Source organism: Entelurus aequoreus, linkage group LG05, assembly GCF_033978785.1.
Source record: "Entelurus aequoreus isolate RoL-2023_Sb linkage group LG05, RoL_Eaeq_v1.1, whole genome shotgun sequence".
NCBI classification, from domain to species: Eukaryota; Metazoa; Chordata; class Actinopteri; order Syngnathiformes; family Syngnathidae; genus Entelurus; species Entelurus aequoreus.
Window position 1 is genome coordinate 41,674,498 of NC_084735.1, and position 23,304 is coordinate 41,697,801.

Sequence of the window (23,304 nt, forward strand, 5' to 3'; positions counted from 1 at the left end):
TTTTATGTCCTGTTTGGCTTTGGAAATAATTGGAATATAGCTGATCAAAATAACAACATCTTCATTCCTCCACCTTGCGGTTATGTTAATTGTATCGTATTGTACACAACATGTTTACACTACACGTTCACTATTGAAATACTTTGTCTATTACTGCGCTAATAGCTTGGAACTACACTGCATCCTGTCTAGTCGGGATATTTATATCACTAATAATATGGAATTTTACCTTTCCACTGCAGGGGATTAGATGCTGTTACCCAGGGCAGCACGGTGATACAGGGGTTAGTGCGTATGCCTCACAATACGAAGGTCCTGGTTCGATCCTGGGCTCGGGGTCTTTCTGTGTGGAGTTTGCATGTTCTCCCCGTGACTGCGTGGGTTCCCTCCGGGTACTCCGGCTTCCTCCCACCTCCAAAGACATGCACCTGGGGATAGGTTGATTGGCAACACTAAATTGGTCCTAGTGTGTGAATGTGAGTGTGAATGTTGTCTTTCTATCTGTGTTGGCCCTGTGATGAGGTGGCGACTTGTCCAGGGTGTACCCCGCCTTCCGCCCAAATGCAGCTGAGATAGGCTCCAGCACCCAGCGCGACCCCGAACAAGACAAGCGGTAGAAAATGGATGGATGGATGCTGTTACCCATTTTGTCCACTAGATGGTCTTAAAAATCCCTATGCTGGAAAAGTACATGAAGCGCCTGTGCTGAATAAAGGGGAAAAAAAACAAAAGTGCCCTTAGACTTGGGAAAAGAGATATAAAAACCTTTATTCATATATAAATTACAGACAAGGTTTCAGTATTTTTTTTCCTTAATGGGGTGATGATAATGTTACTGTTGTGCTTTTTTTTTATTAAAGAGATCTGCAAGTTCATTTGACTTTGTACAGATGTGTTGAGTTAACATGGTTGGTTGTTGATGTTCGTCAATAATTTGTGATGTGGAGCTTTGTATGGCGCTGTGAATGCACCAGGTACCAAGGTGCCGCGACCTTCATCATCCACGTGACCCATTATAATGTAGTTAGCACCTGTGGCAAACAACAACAACACAAAGTTGATGAGTGCTGTTTCTGCTTCTAGTTTAATATGTGTGTGTGTGTGTGTGTGTGTATACCTCGGCGGATCAACGGGCACTTCCTGCATTGTGACACCAACTTCACTGACATGGTCTCTCCAACTTGCGTGATCGTTAGCCGACCTGCTTTGTAAGCCTTAATGAGGGAGACCCCGATGAGCAGGGTACCTCGAGGTCCAGGAGCCAATGAGGTCACCTTTCCGGTAATCACTGCAAACAAATGGCCTTCGTTCAAATAGGACGTTTGAGCAGGATCATACAAAGAGCACATCAACTAATTTGTGGGTGGATGTGCAGAGCAAGAACTCATTCAATGTTGGTGCAATACTGGATAAAGGTGCGGACACTAAAGCAGAGGTGTGGACACCGATCTAATGTAGGTCAATGTATGCAAACGTAGCTGAACAACAACAACAATCTTTGCTTTGTGTGACAAAGCAAAGATGTGTGATATACAAAACAGTTTATTGATAATGCATTCATTATATGTTTACAATGTGCAGAGGGCCAGTAAAAAAAGTTGGCTGAAGGACAAAAATGGCTTTCGGGCCACAATTTTAACACACCTGCTTTATGCACAGTAGGAAGGGGATTCATTTGGACCCATTCGTCACGGTTTACCTGACACATGAAACGTGACCACCAGATGGCAGTGACGTTTTGAGTGTGGCAATTCCAACTTCGACCACAGCATCAGGTGCTATGTTGAGTGGCACTTTCCATCATTTTCAGCAGACTGCATTACAAAAGGAATAACTCGCACCCTTCCAGGAATGGGATCTTATTAAGATTAAGATTAAAGATTAAAGTACCAATGATTGTCACACACACACTTAGATGTGGTGAAATTTGTCCTCTGCATTTGTCCCATCCCCTTGGGGAGCAGTGGGCAGCAGCGGCGCCGCGCCCGGGAATCATTTTGGTGATTTAACCTCCAACTCCAACCCTTTGTTGCTGAGTGCCAAGCAGGGAGGTTATGGGTCCCATTTTTATAGTCTTTGGTATGACTCGGCTGGGATTTGAACTCCAACCTACCGATCTCAGGGCGGACACTCTAACCACTAGTGAATCCCGTCCTTACTGTATGGCGTCAAAAATTGCCAAAATCGCTGCGCTTAAAAAACACTCTGCTTGGGTGTGGCCTCTCGGCGAGCGTGCAGATTCATTTTATGCTCACTGCCCTTCTAAGCACACATGTGGCTTGCGCTCGCGATGTGTCTTTCTCTTTCGCCATGCGCCTGACGTTCCACCCTTTTGGGACGGGCAGAGTACGAGCACGAGCAAAAAGACACTGCGCAACCATAGTGTGGTTTTTACTCGTAAGGATTTTGGTACTGTTTTACGCCGCACTAATGCCCCTAATTACCAAACATCAGTTGATATTGTTGTCATTGGCCAGCTGTTGAATGTTTGAACTTTTTGAAAAAAAATAAAAATAATTTGACTAACACTTATGCAGTGCAAAAATAAATAACTAAAATTAAAGTTTTTATTTTTTATTTTGACATATACATACAGTATATTTATGTTGTGTATATGCAGAACAATCTGTCAATAGAATAAATATTTTTATTTTTTAACTTTTTATTTTTTTATTTTTTATTTTTTTTTACCAAAAAAAGGTTTTACCAAAATACTTAAATTCTTGTAGTTCTATTGGCACATTAGTATGTGTATATGTAAAAATGTAGTACATATCATTTGAAAATTAAAAAATGGTCTAACATAAAAATAGATTGTAAAAAAATAACCAAAAAAATTCTAAATAAATAATGTTGTTAGTTTCTTTAGTTTTATTATCAATACAGCATCTTAACATGCCAATTTTCTGCTTTTTAAAATATATATTACAATGTATATAATGTACTATAACTATATACAATGTACTATAACTATATACAGTAGGTGAACCTAATTGGACTTTACAGTATCTAAATGTTTAAACGCACATTTCGGACTCATCATTATTTTACTACTTTTTGTACAATTTGCTGTTCTCTTACAAGGAGCTTAAACCCACAATTGTTGAATTGCTTTGAGTGACTCTTCCAGTCTCTCATCTCTATCTGTGTTGCAGCCTGATGATGATACTACGTGACACTCTTAGCTCAGTGGCCACTTTCCTCTAAGAACTTCCTGTTTGAGACTATATAATAGGGAGGCGCTGTTTATCAATTGGTGTAATAATAGATACCAAAATACATTATTTGGCATATAAATCATATCAGAACTATTTTAAAATAGGTTACAAAGGCTCCTATTTGTTTATGCGTGTAATATATTGTGTCATTTCCGGTTGTTTAATTTTTTTTCAAAATAATTATGTCAATGAGGGATTTCTAATCACTGCTACGTTAGAATTCTTATTAATATTGATATTATTCATTTTTGTTAGACTACTTTTGGATTGTTTTGTGTCATGTTTGTGCGTCCTCTCAATTGCTCTGTTGATTGCTATTTTGAATGTAGCTGGGCCGGGTTTGGTTTTGGAATTGGAATTGTATTATTATGGTATTATTGTGTATTATTTTGTTGGATTAATTAATTTTAAAAAATTAAAATTAAAAAATAATTATTAATCTACTTGCTACTTTACTGTTAATATCTTGTCACTTTTTGTCGTAACATGGTTCTATCTACACTTCTATTAAAATATATTAATGACTTATTTATCAGTGTTTTGGCTACTTTACATTAGTTTTAGGTGATACTACAAATTTGGGTATTGATCCAATACCAAGTAGTTACAGGTGTCATACCAATGCTGATACTGATACTTAGAATTCTAAAGATCATTGAATGACTACATTTTTTAAAACAATTAAAATCAGACAAAACTCAGGATGGCGGTGTAACAATATTAATTAAACATTAAATAGATTTTTCGATTCCCTTTTATTACATACAAAATGTATAAATAACAAAGTAAACAGTGCAACATAACATACATAATCAAATACTAATATTGACCTATTTCCTGAATTTGTAAGCAATGATAAAAACAACAGAAAACAATTTTGTGATAATAGAAAATATGGATCTAGTCCAGGGGTCTCAAACTCTTTTTTAGTAGGGGCCACATTCCAATTATGCACTCAGAGGGCCACTTTGAATGACGTGATGGGTCATTGTGAATGATGTGGAAGACCACTTTAAATGATGTGGCGGGTCACATTAAATGATGTGGCGAGGCAGATCTGGCCCCCCCGGACTTTAGTTTGACACATGTGATCTAATCACTGTAGTATCGACCATATACTGATGCTACACTCGGTATCGTTACTGCTGATATTTGTATTGAGCCGCCCATCTCTGTTTACATTGAAAAGCTTTAGCTTAACAGTTAGCATGTCTTATTGTCTCCTACGTCATAGCTCTACACACCGTATGTCCTACGGTAGCATGTTTAGCTATTCCTCGTCCTCCAGGGATAATGATACTTGTAAGAGACAGACTTTATTGTGGAGGCGAGGATTTGTTAGCCGCTATCTTGCTAGCGAGGATGCTGCACTGCTAGAATGTGTCATCAACATGCATTATCAAGATATGAGGATAGGATTAAAAACGATCTACCCTAGCTCTCTATATCTATTTAAATTGTACATCTTCTATAACGCGCAACCGACCGACATGTTTCAGACTGATCGACTCTGCCTCTACTTCAGCTTTTCAGACTTACCAAATTCACTGGCACAGAAACTGGTCTTGATGGTTCCATCTCTTTTACACGCTTTGGCACACAGTGGATTCTGCGTGACTGTAATGTAAAACGGATAGTTTAGTATAAACATGAGCATAGAAATGAAAAGCAAAGCCCACCTGACTCACCTGGCCTCTTTCCATTTGGTCTCGTTGTAACCACCTTCCTGTCCTGACCTGTGGTACCCTCACCGCGGCCAGCAGTGGGCCGGACTGGTTTGGGCCTCTGGGTTGGTTCCGGCGCCGGAGGGGGGGGCACGTATTTGGGTGGAGGTGCCGTGACAACAGGGACTCGTTCACGCGCCGGAGGTCTGATATCAGGTCTTGCTGGAATCGGCCGAGTATTAGCACGGTGCACTGTTGATACATCAGAGCCACGAGGGACGCTGGTGTAGTAGGCCAGGAACCCATCTGAGGTCACACTCAGGTCGGACACAAACTGGACCAGCAGCACGTTCCCGCTGGTAATTATGGGCCTGCACACCACAAAAAGCAGAGGTGAAATACCGGAAGCAGAAAGGATCAATTCTGATGCTTACTGTGGGGCTTGGTCTCCACAATATTTGCCAATCAGGCGTGAGTCGTCTTTCTCACCACCGTTGAAGAAGGCCACGTAGTCGAAGCGACAGTAGGTGTCGGCCTCCAACACAAACTTGTCAAAGTTAACCTGGATCACCTGGTGTCCAAACAGAAAACAAGTTTGCATAACACATACTGGATTTCTGTCTGATACAAGACAGCACGATCGATTCATTGTGGGCGGCGTGGCTCAGATGGTAGAGCAGCCAGCCAATAACTTGAGAGATCCTGGTTCGAATCCAGCTTCCACCATCCTCGTCACTGCCGTTGTTCCCTTGCTCCCGGTACCACCCACTGTGGTTTCAATGTAGCTTAAAAATAGGTTTCACTATGTAAAGTGCTATATAAATATAATTCAATTCAGATCACTCATGAGTGACAACGGCTGATACCAATACTGATCGACACAATATTTAAACTAGTTCCACATTCTTTTTTTTATGACATACAATTGTTTGATCAAAACCAAGTCAATAGTACACAATAACTCAACAAAAGCGAAAACTACTCCTCCTTTGGTTTTTGCCCTCCATGTCTTCCTGGGTCCAGGGAATTATTGCCTGAGTTTGTAAACTAACTGAAACAGTAAAAAAAAAAAGAAGGATTTTGAGAAAATAAAAATAGACCCAATCACTCGACAGTAGTATCGATCACATACTGATACTACCCTTGGTATTGACATCGTCAATTTATGGATTGAGCCACCCTTCTCTTACATGTGGTGTATTGACTGTAACAACAGTGGTTTTATTATACTCTCTCTGGACTCTCATTAATCTACTTATTCATTTCCTGCTAATATCTGCCTATTTTCTGCTGCAAAGCTGTTCCACCTACACTTCTTGAAGTGCAAAGTTTATGTAAACATCGCGGAGTGTGTATGCTATATTAGTGTGGACTTGTCTCATCTTGTACCAGCCAACAGTGGACTATTGTCGTTTCCTTCGACCCAAGTGGGGATCTTTCAAAAAGTGTACGTGTTTAAAAAATATAAGTCCTATGTGGACATGTATCTGCAAGTTTAAAAAGATTCAGTGACATCACCATTTTGTGGTGTTGTTATAAGCTTGCTCAGCGGTTAGCTTAGCTATTAGCATGCCAGCCATCTGGGGTAACATGTCCTCCAGTGTTAATGTTACCTGATAATGATACTTGAGATACTAAGAAATTAAATTTATTTGCCGTAATACGGATGATTATTATTAGTTTAGGAGAGCAGCTCCACACTGTGTATGGGGAGCACATAATTAGTTGCTAGCCGCTTGTTGCCGGGGTATTAAAATTAAATTCAGTGTCAACTAGAGTCATTAGTAGGAATTAATGATCATATTTCACGAAAATCGTCCGACACTGATCGGTGGCCGATCGCTCAGCACATTTATAATAGTAGACTGAACGTTAGATTGCAATACAAATGTATATAATATTTCTTATTTGTTTAACAGTTGATTGACAACTGTGCTTAACTTATCATTATTATTAGAGATGTCCGATAATGGCTTTTTTGCCGATATCCGATATTCCGATATCCGATATTGTCCAACTCTTAATTACCAATACCGATATCAACCGATACGATATATACAGTTGTGGAATTAACACATTATTATGCCTCATTTTGTTGTGATGCCCCACGGGATGCATTAAACAATGTAACAAGGTTTTCCAAAATAAGAGAACAACTTCAACTCAAGTTATGGAAAAAAGTGCCAACATGGCACTGCCATATTTATTATTTAAGTCACAAAGTGCATTATTTTTTTTAACATGCCTCAAAACAGCAGCTTGGAATTTGGGACATGCTCTCCCTGAGAGAGCATTAGGAGGTTGAGGTGGGCGAAGTTAGGGGGGCGGCGTTGAGGTGGGGGGGTAGGGGGTAGCGGGGGGTGTATATTGCAGCGTCCCGGAAGAGTTAGTGCTGCAAGGGGTTTTGGGTATTTGTTCTGTTGTGTTTATGTTGTGTTACGGTGCGGATGTTCTCCCGAAATATGTTTGTCATTCTTGTTTGGTGTTGTTCGCAGTGTGGCGCATATTTGTAACAGTGTTAAAGTTGTTTATACGTCCACCCTCAGTGTGACCTGTATATGGCTGTTGACCAAGTATGCCTTGCATTCACTTGTGTGTGAAAAGCCGTAGATATTATGTGACTGGGCCGGCATGCGAAGGCAGTGCCTTTAAGGTTTATTGGCGCTCTGTACTTCTCCCTATGTCCATGTACACAGCGGCGTTTTAAAAAGACATACATTTTACTTTTTGAAACCGATACCGATAATTTTGAAACCGATACCGATAATTTCCGATATTACATTTTAAAGCATTTATCGACCGATAATATCGGCAGTCCGATATTATCGGACATCCCTAATTATTATATATTTAAATATTTAACTTGCTCAATCAAATCACATGTTTTTTTATCATGTTTAAAATGACCACGTTTACACTGCAGGCGAAAGCGGACCAAATCAGATTTTTTATCAAAATCAGATTTTTTTTCCAGCTGACTGTTTAGATTACAAGTAAAATGTGATCGTCATCAGACTCAAGTATTAATGCACACAGGCCCCTATGTTGAGTTGAATTGAGTTAAGTTTGAGTTTATTTGGAACATGCAAGCATACAACATGATACATCACAATTTCCAGTTTCTCTTTTCGACATGTTCGAAAAGGAGTAGGAAGAAACGGAGCTTATTTAATCCTACCCCTTTTCTTTTACATACATTGCTAAAACTTTTGTTCACTTCCTGTTCTCAATTTATTCACAATATACTCCATAAGTAATCACAATAAAAATAAATACATAAATGTGATATATCACATATAGCCTAATATTTGTGCACTGTTGACCAGTGATGCACCAAAAATTCAGCCACCGAAAAAATACTTTATTAACCAAACAGCACTGTCGAAACCGGATGTTTTTTATGACGTATCCACTTCGGCTGGCGGGACGCATCTTTCTGTGCACACGAATGATGTAAAAGTCGGAATCAGGTCACAATCAGGACGCATTGCCGTTCAGACTGCAGTCACATTTAAAAAGATCAGATTCCAAACTGATTCAGACTAACTCCTGATTTGGCCCAAATCTAATGTGAAATTATCAGCTTAGAAGCATTTTGGAGTGTTTGGACTGGCAACAAAAATTCCGATCTGTGTCACTTGATGGCAGAAAAATCAGATTTGGTGTCCAGCGTGAACGGAGCCAACGTCATATCAGAGTTACTGTTTTGTGTGAGAGACAGGAAGAAAAGCTATGACTCAGTTAAGGAGAATACCTTATCAGCGTCCACAGTGATAAGCCAGGAGCAGCTGGTTCCTGATGGATACTTAGTGTCCGGCCAGTTTGGGGTTTTGATTTCTCCCTGGGCTTTTGTTATCTTTCCCCCGCAGAACTGTTGATCTGAAAGAAAAAAACCCATGAAGAGCACAAATAAATATGACAGCAGGTCATATTTCCTCATGCAATGCAAATGTGAACTTTTGACCGAATGTTAATTACCTTAACTTTAAAGTAAATGTTAGTAGTCTTCTTGTTGTTGTATACTGAAAGACTCTTTATTGGTCACATGATTTTTTTCATGTAATACAAGCGCTGTATCAAAAATACAAAACTGAAATATGACACAGCACATATACAGTGCATCTGGAAAGTATTCACAACGCTTCACTTTTTACAGCCTTGTTCCAAAATGGAATAAATACATTTTTGTTCTCAAAATTCTACAGCCAATATCTCATAATGACAATGAGAAAATGTTTTCTTTTTTTTTTTATGTTTGCAAATGTATTTTAAAATAAAAAACTAAATACAAATTATAGAGAAATCCTATATGAAAACCGACGCTTCCCATCCAACCTGATGGAGCTTGAGAGGTGCTGCAAAGAGGAATGGGCAAAACTGCCCAAAGATAGGTGTGCCAAGCTTTTGGCATCATATTGAAAAACACTTGAGGCTGTAATTGCTGCCAAAGGTGCATCAACAAAGTATTAAGCAAATGCTGTGAATACTTATGTACATGTGATTTTTTTTTTTAGTATTGTTATCTTTAATACATTTGCAAAATAAAAATACAACATTTTCACATTGCCATTATGGGGTGTTTATTGGCTGTGGAACAACAACAAAAATTAATTAATTTAATTTTGGAATAATGCTGTAACATAACAAAAATGTGGAAAAAGAGAAGCACTGTGAATACTTTCCGGGTGCACATATATAGCCTAGAGCAGGGCTCCCCAACCTGATTGAGCACAAGGATCAGCTCGCTGTCCTGCAGACATCTGGGGGTCGCAGTGGCGGGTGGGGGGTTAAGGATGACATAATATTGGAATATAAATCAAGGAGGACAATTTATTACAGTTTATGCGTATCACACCAATTATTGACCAAATTACCAAAATAAATGCAGAATCATACTGCTAGTTAAAGGCCTACTGAAATTTTTTTTTAAATTCAAACGGGGATAGCAGATCCATTCTATGTGTCATACTTGATCATTTTGCGATATTGCCATATTTTTGCTGAAAGGATTTAGTAGAGAACATCGACGATAAAGTTCGCAACTTTTGGTCGCTGATAAAAAAAGCCTTGCCTGTACCGGAAGTAGCGTGACGTCGCAGGTTGAAAGGCTCCTCACATTTTCCCATTGTTTACACCAGCAGCGAGAGCGATTCGGACCGAGAAAGCGACGATTACCCCATTAATTTGAGCCAGGATGAAAGATTTGTGGATGAGGAACGTGAGAGTGAAGGACTAGAGTGCAGTGCAGGACGTATCTTTTTTTTCTCTGACCGTAACTTAGGTACAAGGGCTCATTGGATTCCACACTTTCTCCTTTTTCTATTGTGGATCACGGATTTGTATTTTAAACCACCTCGGATACTATATCCTCTTGAAAATGAGAGTCGAGAACGCGAAATGGACATTCACAGTGACTTTTATCTCCACGACAATACATCGGCGAAGCACTTTAGCTACGGAGCTAACGTGATAGCATCGGGCTTAACTGCAGATAGAAACAAAAGAAATAAACCCCTGACTGGAAGGATAGACAGAAAATCAACAATACTATTAAACCATGGACCTGTAACTACACGGTTAATGCTTTCCAGCCTGGCGAAGCTTAACAATGCTGTTGCTAACGACGCCATTGAAGCTAACTTAGCTACGGGACCTCACAGAGCTATGCTAAAAACATTAGCTATCCACCTACGCCAGCCAGCCCTCATCTGCTCATCAACTCCCATGCTCACCTGTGTTCCAGCGATTGACGGAGCGACGAAGGACTTCACCCGATCATTGATGCGGTCGGCGGCTACCGTCGGATAGCGCGTCTGCTATCCAAGTCAAAGTCCTCCTGGTTGTGTTGCTGCAGCCAGCCGCTAATACACCGATCCCACCTACAGCTTTCTTCTTTGCAGCCTTCATTGTTCATTAAACAAATTGCAACATTTGTTTACTTTACAATTACATACAATGGTGTCCGAATACTTCCGTTTCAACCATTGACATCACGCGCATACGTCATCATACATAGACGTTTTCAACCGGAAGTTTAGCGGGAAATTTAAAATTGCACTTTATAAGTTAACCTGGCCGTATTGGCATGTGTTGCAATGTTAAGATTTCATTATTGATATATAAACTATCAGACTGCGTGGTTGGTAGTAGTGGGTTTCAGTAGGCCTTTAACCTTGTGTAATGGCCATCACAGCCGTTGTGTCCTTGGGCAAGACACTTCACCCACCTTGCTCCTCATGTGTCGTGGTTAGCGCCTTGCATGGCAGCTTCTGCCACCAGTGTGTGAATGTGTGTGTGAATGCCTAAAGGTAATGTATGTATAATGTGAAGCGCTTTGAGTATTGTTTCCGGTATAGTGAGGCACTATATAATCCCAGACCATTTACAATTTCCTTGCAACAATGCATCTGGCAGACATATTTGCTAATTTCTTCAAATTCTGCACAAAAATATTTTGATCTGGGATGAAGATGCTACCAAAACAAATACTACACAATATGAAATTGCCTGGTGACTTTAGCAGGTTACCCACATTTTGGAGCTAAGAGTGGGCGTTCCAAACTGTGCTGAAACTACTTAAAAAACAGGCCTAAAATCACGACTGTGTCTATTTTTGGAGGGTTGTACCTGTAGACATCTTTTTAGGTCCAGAACTATGAAATAGTTAACACTGTATCCTGTTTTGTAGCGTCATTCATTCCACGCATGCCGGCTGGACAAACAAAGTCAATTAGTCATCGCCACACAATGAAGTGACTTACCCTGGTCGTATGGCTTGGCACCAGTGAAATGGGCCACAAACCCTCTGCTGTTGGTCTCTCCATCGCTCACCATCTCCAGCATCATCGTGTTGGTGGTGGAAATAAGACCACCGGGCCGGAAGGTCCCACAGAAGCGGCCGAGTTTTTGCACCGTGTTGGATCTGCCGTTGTAAACATCCAGGTAGTCGTAGCGACATTGCGAGTCGGCCTCCAGGTCGAAAATGCGGAAAGTGAGCATGACCACTTTTCCCTCTGGGACCTACCAGTGGGTCAGACAATGAGTGGGAGGATAAAAGGTGGTGTCTGGACATGATGAAGGGTGACTCACGGTGACGATCCAGGTGCATTTGCTGTTTGGTTTGTAGTGGTTTGGGAAGCCCTCACTGCCAACGAACCCTGACTCTGCCACGAGCTCTCCTCCACAGTGGAACACAGGCCTGCAACAAAGGTCAAGTAGACAGTAAGGTACTAACAAGTTTTGGCAAGGACACAAAAATTGCACGAATGCATAAACTCTACCCTCTGCTTCTACAATGTTTACAGCAACCTCTTTTGGGAGTCTCACACTTCTTATCTTTGCCAGTTGCTGAAGTTTGGAATGTTCTCAAAACATGTATACTAATTACTGCATGTAATCCAAACCATCAGACATCAACATCCTAACAGACCCAATGGTGTGTATAGCATATGAAGAAACACGCAGAAAATAAGATAAACTTCTTGACAGATGCCTGCAGAGCATTTCAACCGCCCAGTAATTGTGTCATAAATGTCAGGGATAATTACACAGAAAGACACGCTTCTTGTACACACATGTATAGATAGAGCTGTCGTTGCTGAGTCAGCAGCAAGGTTGTCTCCGATTATAAAGAGTTGTGACGGGATTTTATACATAAAGTTGCATCGTGTGTTCTTTATGTGTTAACTCTCCATTGTTATTGTTAGCATCATGATTGAGGTGTGTGTTTGTGTAGCTGATTGAGTATTTGTTTAGCAATAGCCGTAAATGTTCAGACTGCAGATATCGTTTATTTTAGTATTCGAGTTATCTATTGATTAGTTTGTTTGATAAATCGAGTAATCGGGTACAACACGCTTTGTCGCCTCAATGTTTATTTTAGGGAGAATAGTGTAGAGAAAAAAACAATTTGGCTGCTTTCCATAACCTTCTTTTTTTCCAATTAATCATAAACATTGAATGTGCACACACGCACGCACGCGCACACACACACACACACACACACACACACACACACACACACACACACACACACACACACACACACACACACACACACACACACACACACACACACACACACACACACACACACACACACACACACACACACACACACACACACACACACACACACACACACACACACACACACACACACACACACACACACACACACACACACACACACACACACACACACACACACACACACACACACCACTGCTCTCATGTATGCTCTATTGCAGCAAACGTGCAGAAACTATGTATATGTAGTACATATTTTAATGTTTTTTTATTACCTCATAACTCATTTAATGGTTAACCGAAGCAACAGAAAATAAATCTAATCTTTTTTCTAATCAAATAAATCATTTCAGCCCTAATAATAAAGATATTAAATAATACTTTTTTTTTAACATACAGTATATTGGACTTATAGTTTGCCGGTAGCTTTTTTTTTCTATGTTACAGTTAATCATTCTCAATTAGATTGTGTTTCTCTTTTTGTTATACTTTTTACAAAAGTGTATTTAATCGATTAAGTCATTGCAGAAAATGTAGAGAACTTACTTGAAAGTTTGTCTGTGAATAGTTCCTGCGCTACTCAAGCTTGCCACAGGAGTGCCAAAGTCGCTAAATTTGCAACACCAATCCCTCTTGCCATGTCTTCTTATTCTCTGGCAGACCGGGTGCTTATGGCGTATAAATCGATAGATTAAAGCTGGGGCTCACAACTGCTTTCTTTCATGTGATTAAATTGTGACCCAGTTTTATAAAGTAGTAAAACCAACATTTAGCTTAAAAAAACATATTCCATCCTGACTGAACAGCTGATAATCACAGGTTTGGAGTATATATTTTATTTTGACACAGCATTCAATGTCAAAAAGTATCCTTTCCATATACATACATACATAAACACATACATTTGAAGTTGATTTTAGTGGTCTAAGTCAGTGATTCTCAAACCGTGGGTACACAGGCTCTATTTAGTGGTACGCCAAAGATGTCTGTAAATATGTACAGTATATTGAGTATCATTGTTGATGATGTTTGTGAATTGTGTGCAATGTTCCATAAAAGCATAACATATCAAACAAACGCATTAAATATACTTGTTAAGTAAAACCTCTGCCTTGTTTTTAAGGAATACGTAGGCCTACTACGCTACTGTATTTTAATGTTGGTCATTATGGTGGTACTTGGAGAGCTAAGGGTTTTCTGAGGTGGTACTTGAAAACGGTTTGAGAACTGGTCTAAGTTATGCTAGTATATTTTTTGTAAGATTGTGAATACTTTTTAATAATGTCATTTTTAACACAACTTTTTACAGTCTTGTGATCTTTCCCAGCCAAAAGATCCCACAAATACAACCTAACTTTCACTACTTTTGGTTGTATTTACATGAACCCAGACAGCAGTAACCCAGTAAAGTCATACAGCTGCTGATTTCAGCCAAGATGTCACGAACCAGAGCCAAGTTGCTCGGAATGGACCCCACCAGCAGAAGCAAAAACATTGACATCTGGCGGCTGAGCCACTCTAGACTCACATTAAAAAACAACTGTGTGCCCAATCAAACAAACGAACTGGAATGAGACAGGATGAAGATCAACAAGACTGTAAGTCATCTTCTTCTCACCTGGTGAAGTTAGTCTGCTGTGCGCCTGTCCATCCCAAAGTCAGACACAAGAGCAAGGAGATGCCCCACGTAAGGCTCACGTCTGCCATGATGCACTCGCAGGAACACTGTTTGGAAAGAAGGGGAGATTGCAGCGGGAGACAAGAGGTTCAGGAGGAGGAGGAAGAGGAGGAGGATGGGCGGAGAGACTGGGGTAGAGAGTTCTAGAATGGATGAGAAGGAACAGGGAGATGCTAGAATTATTGAGATAGTGAGAAAGAGCCCATGAGGGGGTTTGCAGAAGGCTTTAATTAGAGCCAGATGTTTGCTGCATAATAACATGGGTTTGGATGGAACAGGGAAGGAAGGCTGGGGGGGAGGAGTTAAACAAAGGGGTTTCTCTAATCCTTAGAAAACTTGAAAACACCTACAAGTAGTATTGATAGCTTTTACTTTGGCATGGGCGTGTGTGGCTGATCATCACACATTATGCTAGGTGCACACCTTAAAATTATTAAATCTTTTACAGCAGAGTCTTTAAGACATATTTTTAATCTTTCGATCAAAACCAAATAAATCTCATCTGTTTGGAAATCAGCTTTTGTCCTACCTTTATTAAAGGGTGGTGATGTAGCCGGGGCCGGCCCATGGCATACACACTACATGTGACACCCCATTATGCAAAAGGTTTCTGCAAATCAAACACATAAAGTGATAGAAGGAAGGTAAAAAATATAACACATTTATTTGTGGCAGCATCGGACAAAGTTATGTTTAAGTTGTCTTTTCTTATAGCACATAAGTGTGTTGCGTTCAAGGAACTTTGATTAAAGTTCCACACAGAGGTGTTACTAGTTTTTTAAAGACAAAGGAGGCTAAACCCCTATTAGATGTGCTAATGATAATAATAATTGATGTATTACTATGATCATAACGATCCTTCTTGAATCAGCAAACCTCTACCTTACACAAGTAAAGGTAAACTTCTCATATTTTTACACATATATAATGACCTGTTGTGTGATTAATAAAAATCCACATTGTGGCTACTTTATATTGAACTTAATGGCAATATTTTGTAAAAAAACAAAAAAACAAAATACTACATCACTTTTAAAAAATAAAACATAAAATAATTTTACCCCTAAACGTCAACGATTTAAAAACTTGATGAAAAACATTATTGATGAAACTAAATCCATCCATTTTCTACCGCTTGTCCCTCTCGGTGTCGCGGGGGTGGCTGGAGCCTATCCCAGCTGCATTCGGGCGGAAGGCGGGGTACACTCTGGACAAGTGAAACTAAAGCAAAAATATGTAAATATTGAACGCTAGATACAAAATGAATGGATGGGAGTATATACAGGCAAGATGGAACTGGTTTAAAAATCACAATATAGATACTGTATATTAATCCCATTTTTAGAAAAACAAAAACTTAATCAAAGTTTTGTTCCATACAAAATTTTGGAGATATACATGCTCCATGTAAAAACCTTATTAAGGTTTTACATAGTTGTTTTTTTTTTTAAAGCTAGTAACTTAAGTCACTAATTCGTTCTTTAGTGCATGTAAACATACTGAGTGGGTGTATGTTAGGATTAGGGTGGAGTGGGGGCCTTTAAGAGTTTAATAATAATGATCAATAAATAACATTAATGACCAAAATGGTGCCACAAACAACATTTTGTTTAGGGCCACACAAAGCCCACAATCTTAACCAACTATGGGCCAATAACAAATGTGTCAGTATTGTCAAAAACATTTGAGTCTCATGTTGGTAAACAATTAAAATACTTTCTCTATTCCAATATAATTCTCACAAAATATTAGTCAGTCTTTAGAAACAACCACAGTATAATCACAGCTGTTTGTGTAATAGGACTCAATCATCACATGTGATTTACATGCTTTAGAGTTTGTGACTGTCCACAAGGGGGTGCCACAGAGCTCTGTGTTGGGACCTCCTGTTATTGCTATCAATGACCTCTGGCCTAATGTGTCTAAGGCCAATATGCCATTTTTCGCTCTTGTCCAAGCCATTGAATGCTTGCAAAAAGCTTCTGTTGTCCAACATAAAACTTGTTCCGCTCAAACTAGTCCTTAATAATGATAAAACCACACTGATGGTGTTTTCCAACTCAGTCGATCCGGCCAGAGTCCACTCTTAATGGAAACATTATTGAGGTGGTGTGCGTGAAAATACTTTGTGGTTTTGAATTCCTTACTTTCAAACCACATTGAAAAAACTAAAACTGAAATTTTCCTTTCAAAATAAAGTGTGTTTTCTTTTATCAAGTGTCACTGCGACTCATTACCAACTGTAAAGTCAGGACTTGCTGTAATTAATGCTAGCTCTGTCAACTCGAAGATTGAGGCTTTGGTACACTTTTATATTATAAAGTTGGCAAATGCACTCATACTTTTACAACTTTATAGCACAAAGAAAAGTAAACACTTATTCTCGCCGTTCAAATAAACAGCTGTTACTTTTACAATTATGGCCCTCCATAATTGTTTTGTCTCCTCCCACATTTCTCAACCAATTCATATTCAATTAAAGGCAACATTTTTTAAGTCCTTAAGGACACGTGGGCCAGTATCCACATTTTTCTGAAACCCTGCTCCAGTTGGAGCTTTTCTAACCTGTAACCTGTTTTGAAATATTTTATCCTCATTTTTTATACCAAATAATACCGTATTTTCCGGGCTATAAAGCTCACCGGTATTTAAGACGCACCCACAAAATTTTAGAAGAAAAAAATATGTTTACATATATTAGCTGCACCGGACCATAAGCTGCAGATATAGAGCGGTATGTAATATTTTACCTTAACTGTTTCCAAACGGTGCCTGTAACGCAGTAGTAAAACAGCTGATCAAAAAAGACAGAAGTCCTCGTCATGGACCCACGAGCTTCGGAGGCTAGCTCTTCAATCACCTAAACAGACTCAATAACTCCACGGTGACGTTTTGGTGAATTTATGAAACTGAAACAACAGAAAAAGAATGCCATAGTAAGTTAATAATACTAACACAGACACTTGTCAATGTGTTAACAAGTGCTAATGCTAATGACGCTAGCATGTACAAATATGCATGAAAACACTCTAACAGACACATTGGACGGTTTAGTACGTTGTTTTAGTTGTATTGTAAAACTTACAAACGTTACTTCGAGTGATGAAGGAAGAATCCTTTCAAGCACAAATGCTATGGACGGTTATACTTCCGGTTCAAGGCACGGAAGAGGAAGTACATTTTCAATACAAATCACCGGCAGCAAGCGAACTCGTCCAAAAGATGATGCAATAGCACAAACAATAACACACCTTTTCAGTGTCTCGGTCGGCGTAATATGGAAACTATTAGTTGAATACAAAACATTATGGTAGTTAGTGAATACAACTCCATAAATTAGCCGCAACATTTTATAAGCTGCAAGGTTCAAAGCGTTGGAAAAAAGTAGTGGCTTATAGTCTAGAAAATACAGTATATTGCAAGAATCGGTTTGAATCCAGAAACGTGTTTAATTGAAAATCGATTCTTATTCGTATGGTCGCCCCAAGGATAAGAACCGAATCATGAGTTGCTGTAAAATTTACAGCATATAATGTTTTTAAATCAGGCACCTTAGCAGGCAGCTAATGGGGGTCCTACAAGCAGTAACAGGGCATCTCAATGTTTGTTATGTTTTTTTGACAGCTCAATGCCAGTCTCTGCAAAAATACTATTTGCATCATCTTTCACATTAACAGTTCCAACGTTAGCATGCTAATGTTTGTGTTATCATTAAAGCTACTTTTGCACATTTAAACATTTAATTATTTTTAGAGGGTTATTTAGAGCAATGTTTCTTAACTAGAGGGCCGCAAAAAAATATGTGTTTCTCAGCTGTGGTCCTTAGTTGTAATACACTTTTCCACCACTTGTGGCAGTAATAATAATATCAGAAAAACAGAAGAAATCTGAAGTTAAAGTCATAGAGAAATTTCCTAAGCGCAAAAATTATGACTAAAGCGGCGAAGCTTTATTTTCATTTGCAATTTAATTTTATTGACAGTTCAGTTAGGAACATTATTTATTATCAATTTAGTTAGAATTTAATTTACGTTAATACTTTGTAATTGTATGTAATTGTATGTTGCATAATTTTTTTTAGTCCCTTCTTTTGCAGTGTATTTTGTTGGTACTCATTTTTGTAATCAGCCTGACCTAAGCCTTAATAATAATCTTTGTGATTAACACATACCTTAATATTATTTTACAAGGTTATAAATTGTAAGAAGGTTCGATATAAGAGATATGAGAGTAAGATGACAAATTCAGTTGTAATATTTGAAAAGGCCCCAGGCTCCTCTGTTGTAGAAAAGTTGGGCCCTGAGGTCAAAAAACTTTGGAACCACTGATTTAGAGCATGTGGAGAGGAGACATTGTAAAAAATTAAATAGAACGATGTACTTAACATTTTTCCTTCCTGTGCTGGCCATAAACTATGACTGAAATGTAGATAACCTGTTTTAATGTCATCAGCATTTCAGAGCTTTGCTTTCAGAGTTCTTACGGTTAATTACAAAAAAAAGTTTTTATACTATAATAAACATTTTATGCTTTCATTGTATCTCCCCAAGCCCCCGCGTGTCCTTTGGTTCCACGCAGAATCTCAGCCAGAAGACATATTTTTCTATCACTGACACCCCAGTGGAGGAGTTCTTACGGGTGAGTCAACCCCCTGGCCAACACTATTGAGGCCTGCGACGGGAAAACTGTTTTAATAAATGCTGTAAAAAAATAAAATAAAAAAAGAGTCACTTTTACGCACCGCTGACCTGCTTGATCAGAGCCTGGAACAACCGAAGCCGACAGCCAATGCAAACACATGCATGGTCTCTGCAGAGAGTCTGTGTCTCCAGTTACATGTGGCATATTACTTAAGACGCTTCATTTAACGGCTCACTTTACAACCTGCGCAAAAGGATTTCTGCTGCCAAGGGAAAGATTTAAGAACGCTGCTGGAGGCACAACTGTGGTCAGTGCTGTGTTTGGCTTGATAAGACACAGCAGAGGCAGGAATGCAGTGACTATCACAGCGCGGAGGAACAGTGACCTTACTGGCCAGGAAACCAAGCCAAGCGGTTCTGCAATAACTCTTGACTGATCTGTAAGATTGACACACATTCCTTTTAGAGAGTGTCAGTGGGGGTAAAAGAGGAGGCGTTACACAACTACAGGAAAAAACAAAGATCTGACACAGCAAAGAGTCAAGTCATGACTGCGACCCCTTCATACGGCGCATGTTTTTTTGTTTTTTTTAAGTTAGTCATTTTCTAAAAATCCCATCTGTTTTTTGTCACTGTGGTTCCACTTAAATTCACACAGATTCAAAAAAATCAGTCTTGTACAGTAAAATTTGTTTCCAGTGTTTAAATAAGCAGCAACATATGACAATAGTTAAAGAATATTGATGTTTTTAGGATGAGGAGGCGAAAATAACGTTGAATTCTGGCTATTAGGACTGCTGATACTGAGTAAAATGTCTGTCATATCTTCTCAGAAACATCTGGAGGAAAATCAGGCACTTCCAAGAATTTAAAGACTAAAGCTCCCTCCCCCGACCCCCAACATATTAGGAAACTTATTGCAAATCATCAGTACAATAATGTAGTGTAAGTACTAGTAGACATGTTGTATGTGTCATGGCATACACATAAATAATGTGCCTAATGTACTGAAATATACTCTATGAGCTGTGTCCTTTTTTAGAGATTTCAAGTGTTGTGCTCTATATGTGCATCATGTGCAGTTATATCCGGAGAGCCGAATGAGACAAAATCAAATAAATAAATACATCTTTAAATAATTATTTAGATGTGACATTAAGTAAATCATGAAATAATGAAATCAATAATAAAAATAAACCGTGAAATAATAAATTAAGTGATAAAATAATGAAATCAATAATTTATTAAATCCTGACATGTAGTTTTACATGAAATACAATAATGGTAAATGTAATAAAACATATGTATTTAATTCCAATTATAATTAATATTGTCACATTTAAAGGCGCTGTTTGAAACATTTTCACAGATGCCTCGAGGGCGCCAACTTTCCAATGTGCCACTGTGACACTATTGATAATTTTTTTTATGTTTTTATTTTTTTTATAAATGGCTGTGATGATAATGTCAATGAGGGATTTCTACTCACTGCTATGTTGGAATTCTTATTAATATTGATACTGTTGTTGATATTATTCATTTTTGTTTGACTATTTATGGATTGTTTTGTGTCATGTTTGTGTGTCCTGTCAATTGCTCTGTTGATTGCTATTCTGTATGTTGCTGGGTCGGGTTTGGTGTTGGAATTGGAATTGTATTATTATGGCATTATTGTGCATTATTTTGTTGGATTGATTAATACAAAAATGTATACATTTAGAAAAAAATAAATAAATAAATCGTGAAATAATAAATTAAGTGATAAAATACTGAAATCAATAATTAATTAAATCATGACATATGTAATTTTACATGAAATACAATAACGATAAATGTAATACAACGTATGTATTTAATTCCAATTATAGTTAATATTGTCTTATTCAAAGGGGCTGTTTGCGACAATTTCACAGATGCCTAAAGGGCGCCAACTTTCCAATGTATTTTATACAATATATCCCGCCCTCTTAGGGCTTCTCGTACGTAATGACATGATTATGTACATACGTAACACATGCACACGCATTAGATTTAGGTGTTATTAGCTAATAATAGCAATTTGGATAGCTAGCGTGAGCTGTCATTGAATGTATATTCTATCATAACAACAAGATGACTGCAAAGATGACGGTAAAAAAAAATGATTCCATAAACGTTGTGATTGTGAGAAGTATAGACAATTGTCAAACAAATGTGTTCTATTAAACCACTAATGGTAACTAATGGTGTTCTTGTTATATTTTTTGCTTACTGTGAGGAAATTGCAAACAGCACCTTCTAGTGATTATTACTCTTTTCATGTATTTTGTCCCATTTGGCCCACTATAATTAAATATCCATTTGAGTCCATGGTAAGTATGACTCCAGCAACATTAGAACAAGAAATCCTGTGAAACGTTGTCGATACTTACTGGTCATCCTGTGCAGCATCATCAAAGAAATATACACGTTTACATTTTCAAGCCTGTCCTGCATCTTAAATAAGATTAAAACAAAAAACAAAGACAACTACAATTTGCATACTATTAGTGGCTTAACCCTTGGAAGATAATGGGGACGTTTTCGTCCTAGGGGCCATTCCTTCTACATTTAAAACACTGCCTTGGTAATTGACTAAATCTAATTCCTTGAATATTAGATTATAAATTTGATTATGTATACAGACCCTTTTTTCAAGCCACTTTTTTTCTCCCTTCAAAACAATTTTTTTAAGAGGTTGAGTTGTTAGATGCAAATGAACCTCTCTTTACCACGCCCCCTCACGCTGAGTGAGCATTCACCCCTGGCCGACAGAAATGTTTTTGTAGGTTTTTTTTGGCTTTCTTGATTTTATTGTGCACTTTGGACTTTGGTGACCGCTACCAGCCATCATCCCAGAAGGTATTGCGTGGTTTGGCAATAACAAAGGAAGTGAAGATGCAGGCGGACGGAAGCAAAGATGAAAGCCGTACAGGTCTGTAAATATACGATGACTAAGGTTAAACTTACAGCGAGTCTAACTTTCTAAAGCTAGATCCTGGACGTATAGATGTATTACCAATGAAATGCATTTTCTATTCTACATTATGTAAATAACGGTGCTGCACGGCTGCTTTCATTTGTAAACAAATTTAAAGGTTAAAGGCTATAAGGTACGCTACGAGTAACATCGCAAACGTAATAACTGTAACTTACTTGTCCATTGCCAAACAGAGTAGGCGCTGATCCAATTAAAAGCAGTTTTTAGAAAAAACATTCTTTATTTTGCCAGAGGACGGTGACGCTATTGTCTTACAGTAGAAGGCTAAGCTAGCTACATATCATTCACTCATTCCTAACCCATTGTTATTAGTTACCGCTTCATTGTCTCCTCCATTGCCATAAATAGTTGGCCCGCCATTAAAGTAGTTTTTCGGAATATCGACCTTTTTGTGAAGGCTTTTGGGTGAAGCAGGACTATTCTTTGCACACACTCGGAGCGACTTCTTCACAGTTAAGGGCACATTGCCGCAAAACAATAAAGTTAGCCAGGCACTTTTTACTTCTTCATATGAGACTGGAGGTTTGAATAGTGTCCTGTGTTTGGTTATACGACAAATAACAGCATTTTGGTTCTTCGAGCCGCATTTTGGAATTTGCGCGCGCATAAACTAAAAATGGCGGACTTGCACAAGGCAATTTGAGTAGTTTTATTATCTGCTGACAATGTTCCCAAATGGTGACGCCATCAATTGTGCACATTCCAAATGGACTGTTTGGAGGAAGTAGGTAGGAAGGCAAGATTGTTTAATAAACATCTCCGCAATGCCTTCGCACTTTGTTTTTACATTTTTGAAGATCCAAAATGCACAACAGCAAGTACCAATAGGTAGGAAATGTTGGTTTTGCATGATAGGGCCCATTTTAGATACATGTTTGCTCTATTTTTGGTTGTGTTACTTCGAATGGAATATTTTTTTTCCCCAAAAGCGTTTTTCTGTTCAATTTAAAAAACATTTTTATTTCAAATTCGTTCACATATCTACAATGCACTGGTAAATAATTTAAAACTAGTTAAGTAGTTAATATGTGGTTTATAACTTAGTTTATGCTAAATA

The 23,304-nt window shown here is 38.5% G+C and overlaps 1 protein-coding gene across 1 annotated transcript; it reads right to left on the minus strand.

Annotated features, from left to right (window-relative positions):
- Positions 1–748: 748 nt before the first annotated feature.
- Positions 749–14,797, minus strand: pcolcea (procollagen C-endopeptidase enhancer a). The gene is made up of 9 exons (XM_062048117.1): positions 14,529–14,797; positions 11,972–12,080; positions 11,644–11,902; positions 8,637–8,761; positions 5,317–5,453; positions 4,907–5,253; positions 4,758–4,835; positions 1,118–1,288; positions 749–1,031 (listed from the first exon to the last, which is right to left on the minus strand). The coding sequence occupies exons 1-9, from the start codon at positions 14,615–14,617 to the stop codon at positions 901–903; spliced, it is 1,446 nt and encodes a 481-aa protein (XP_061904101.1). The 5' UTR covers positions 14,618–14,797; the 3' UTR covers positions 749–900.
- Between the last annotated feature and the right edge of the window lie 8,507 nt (positions 14,798–23,304).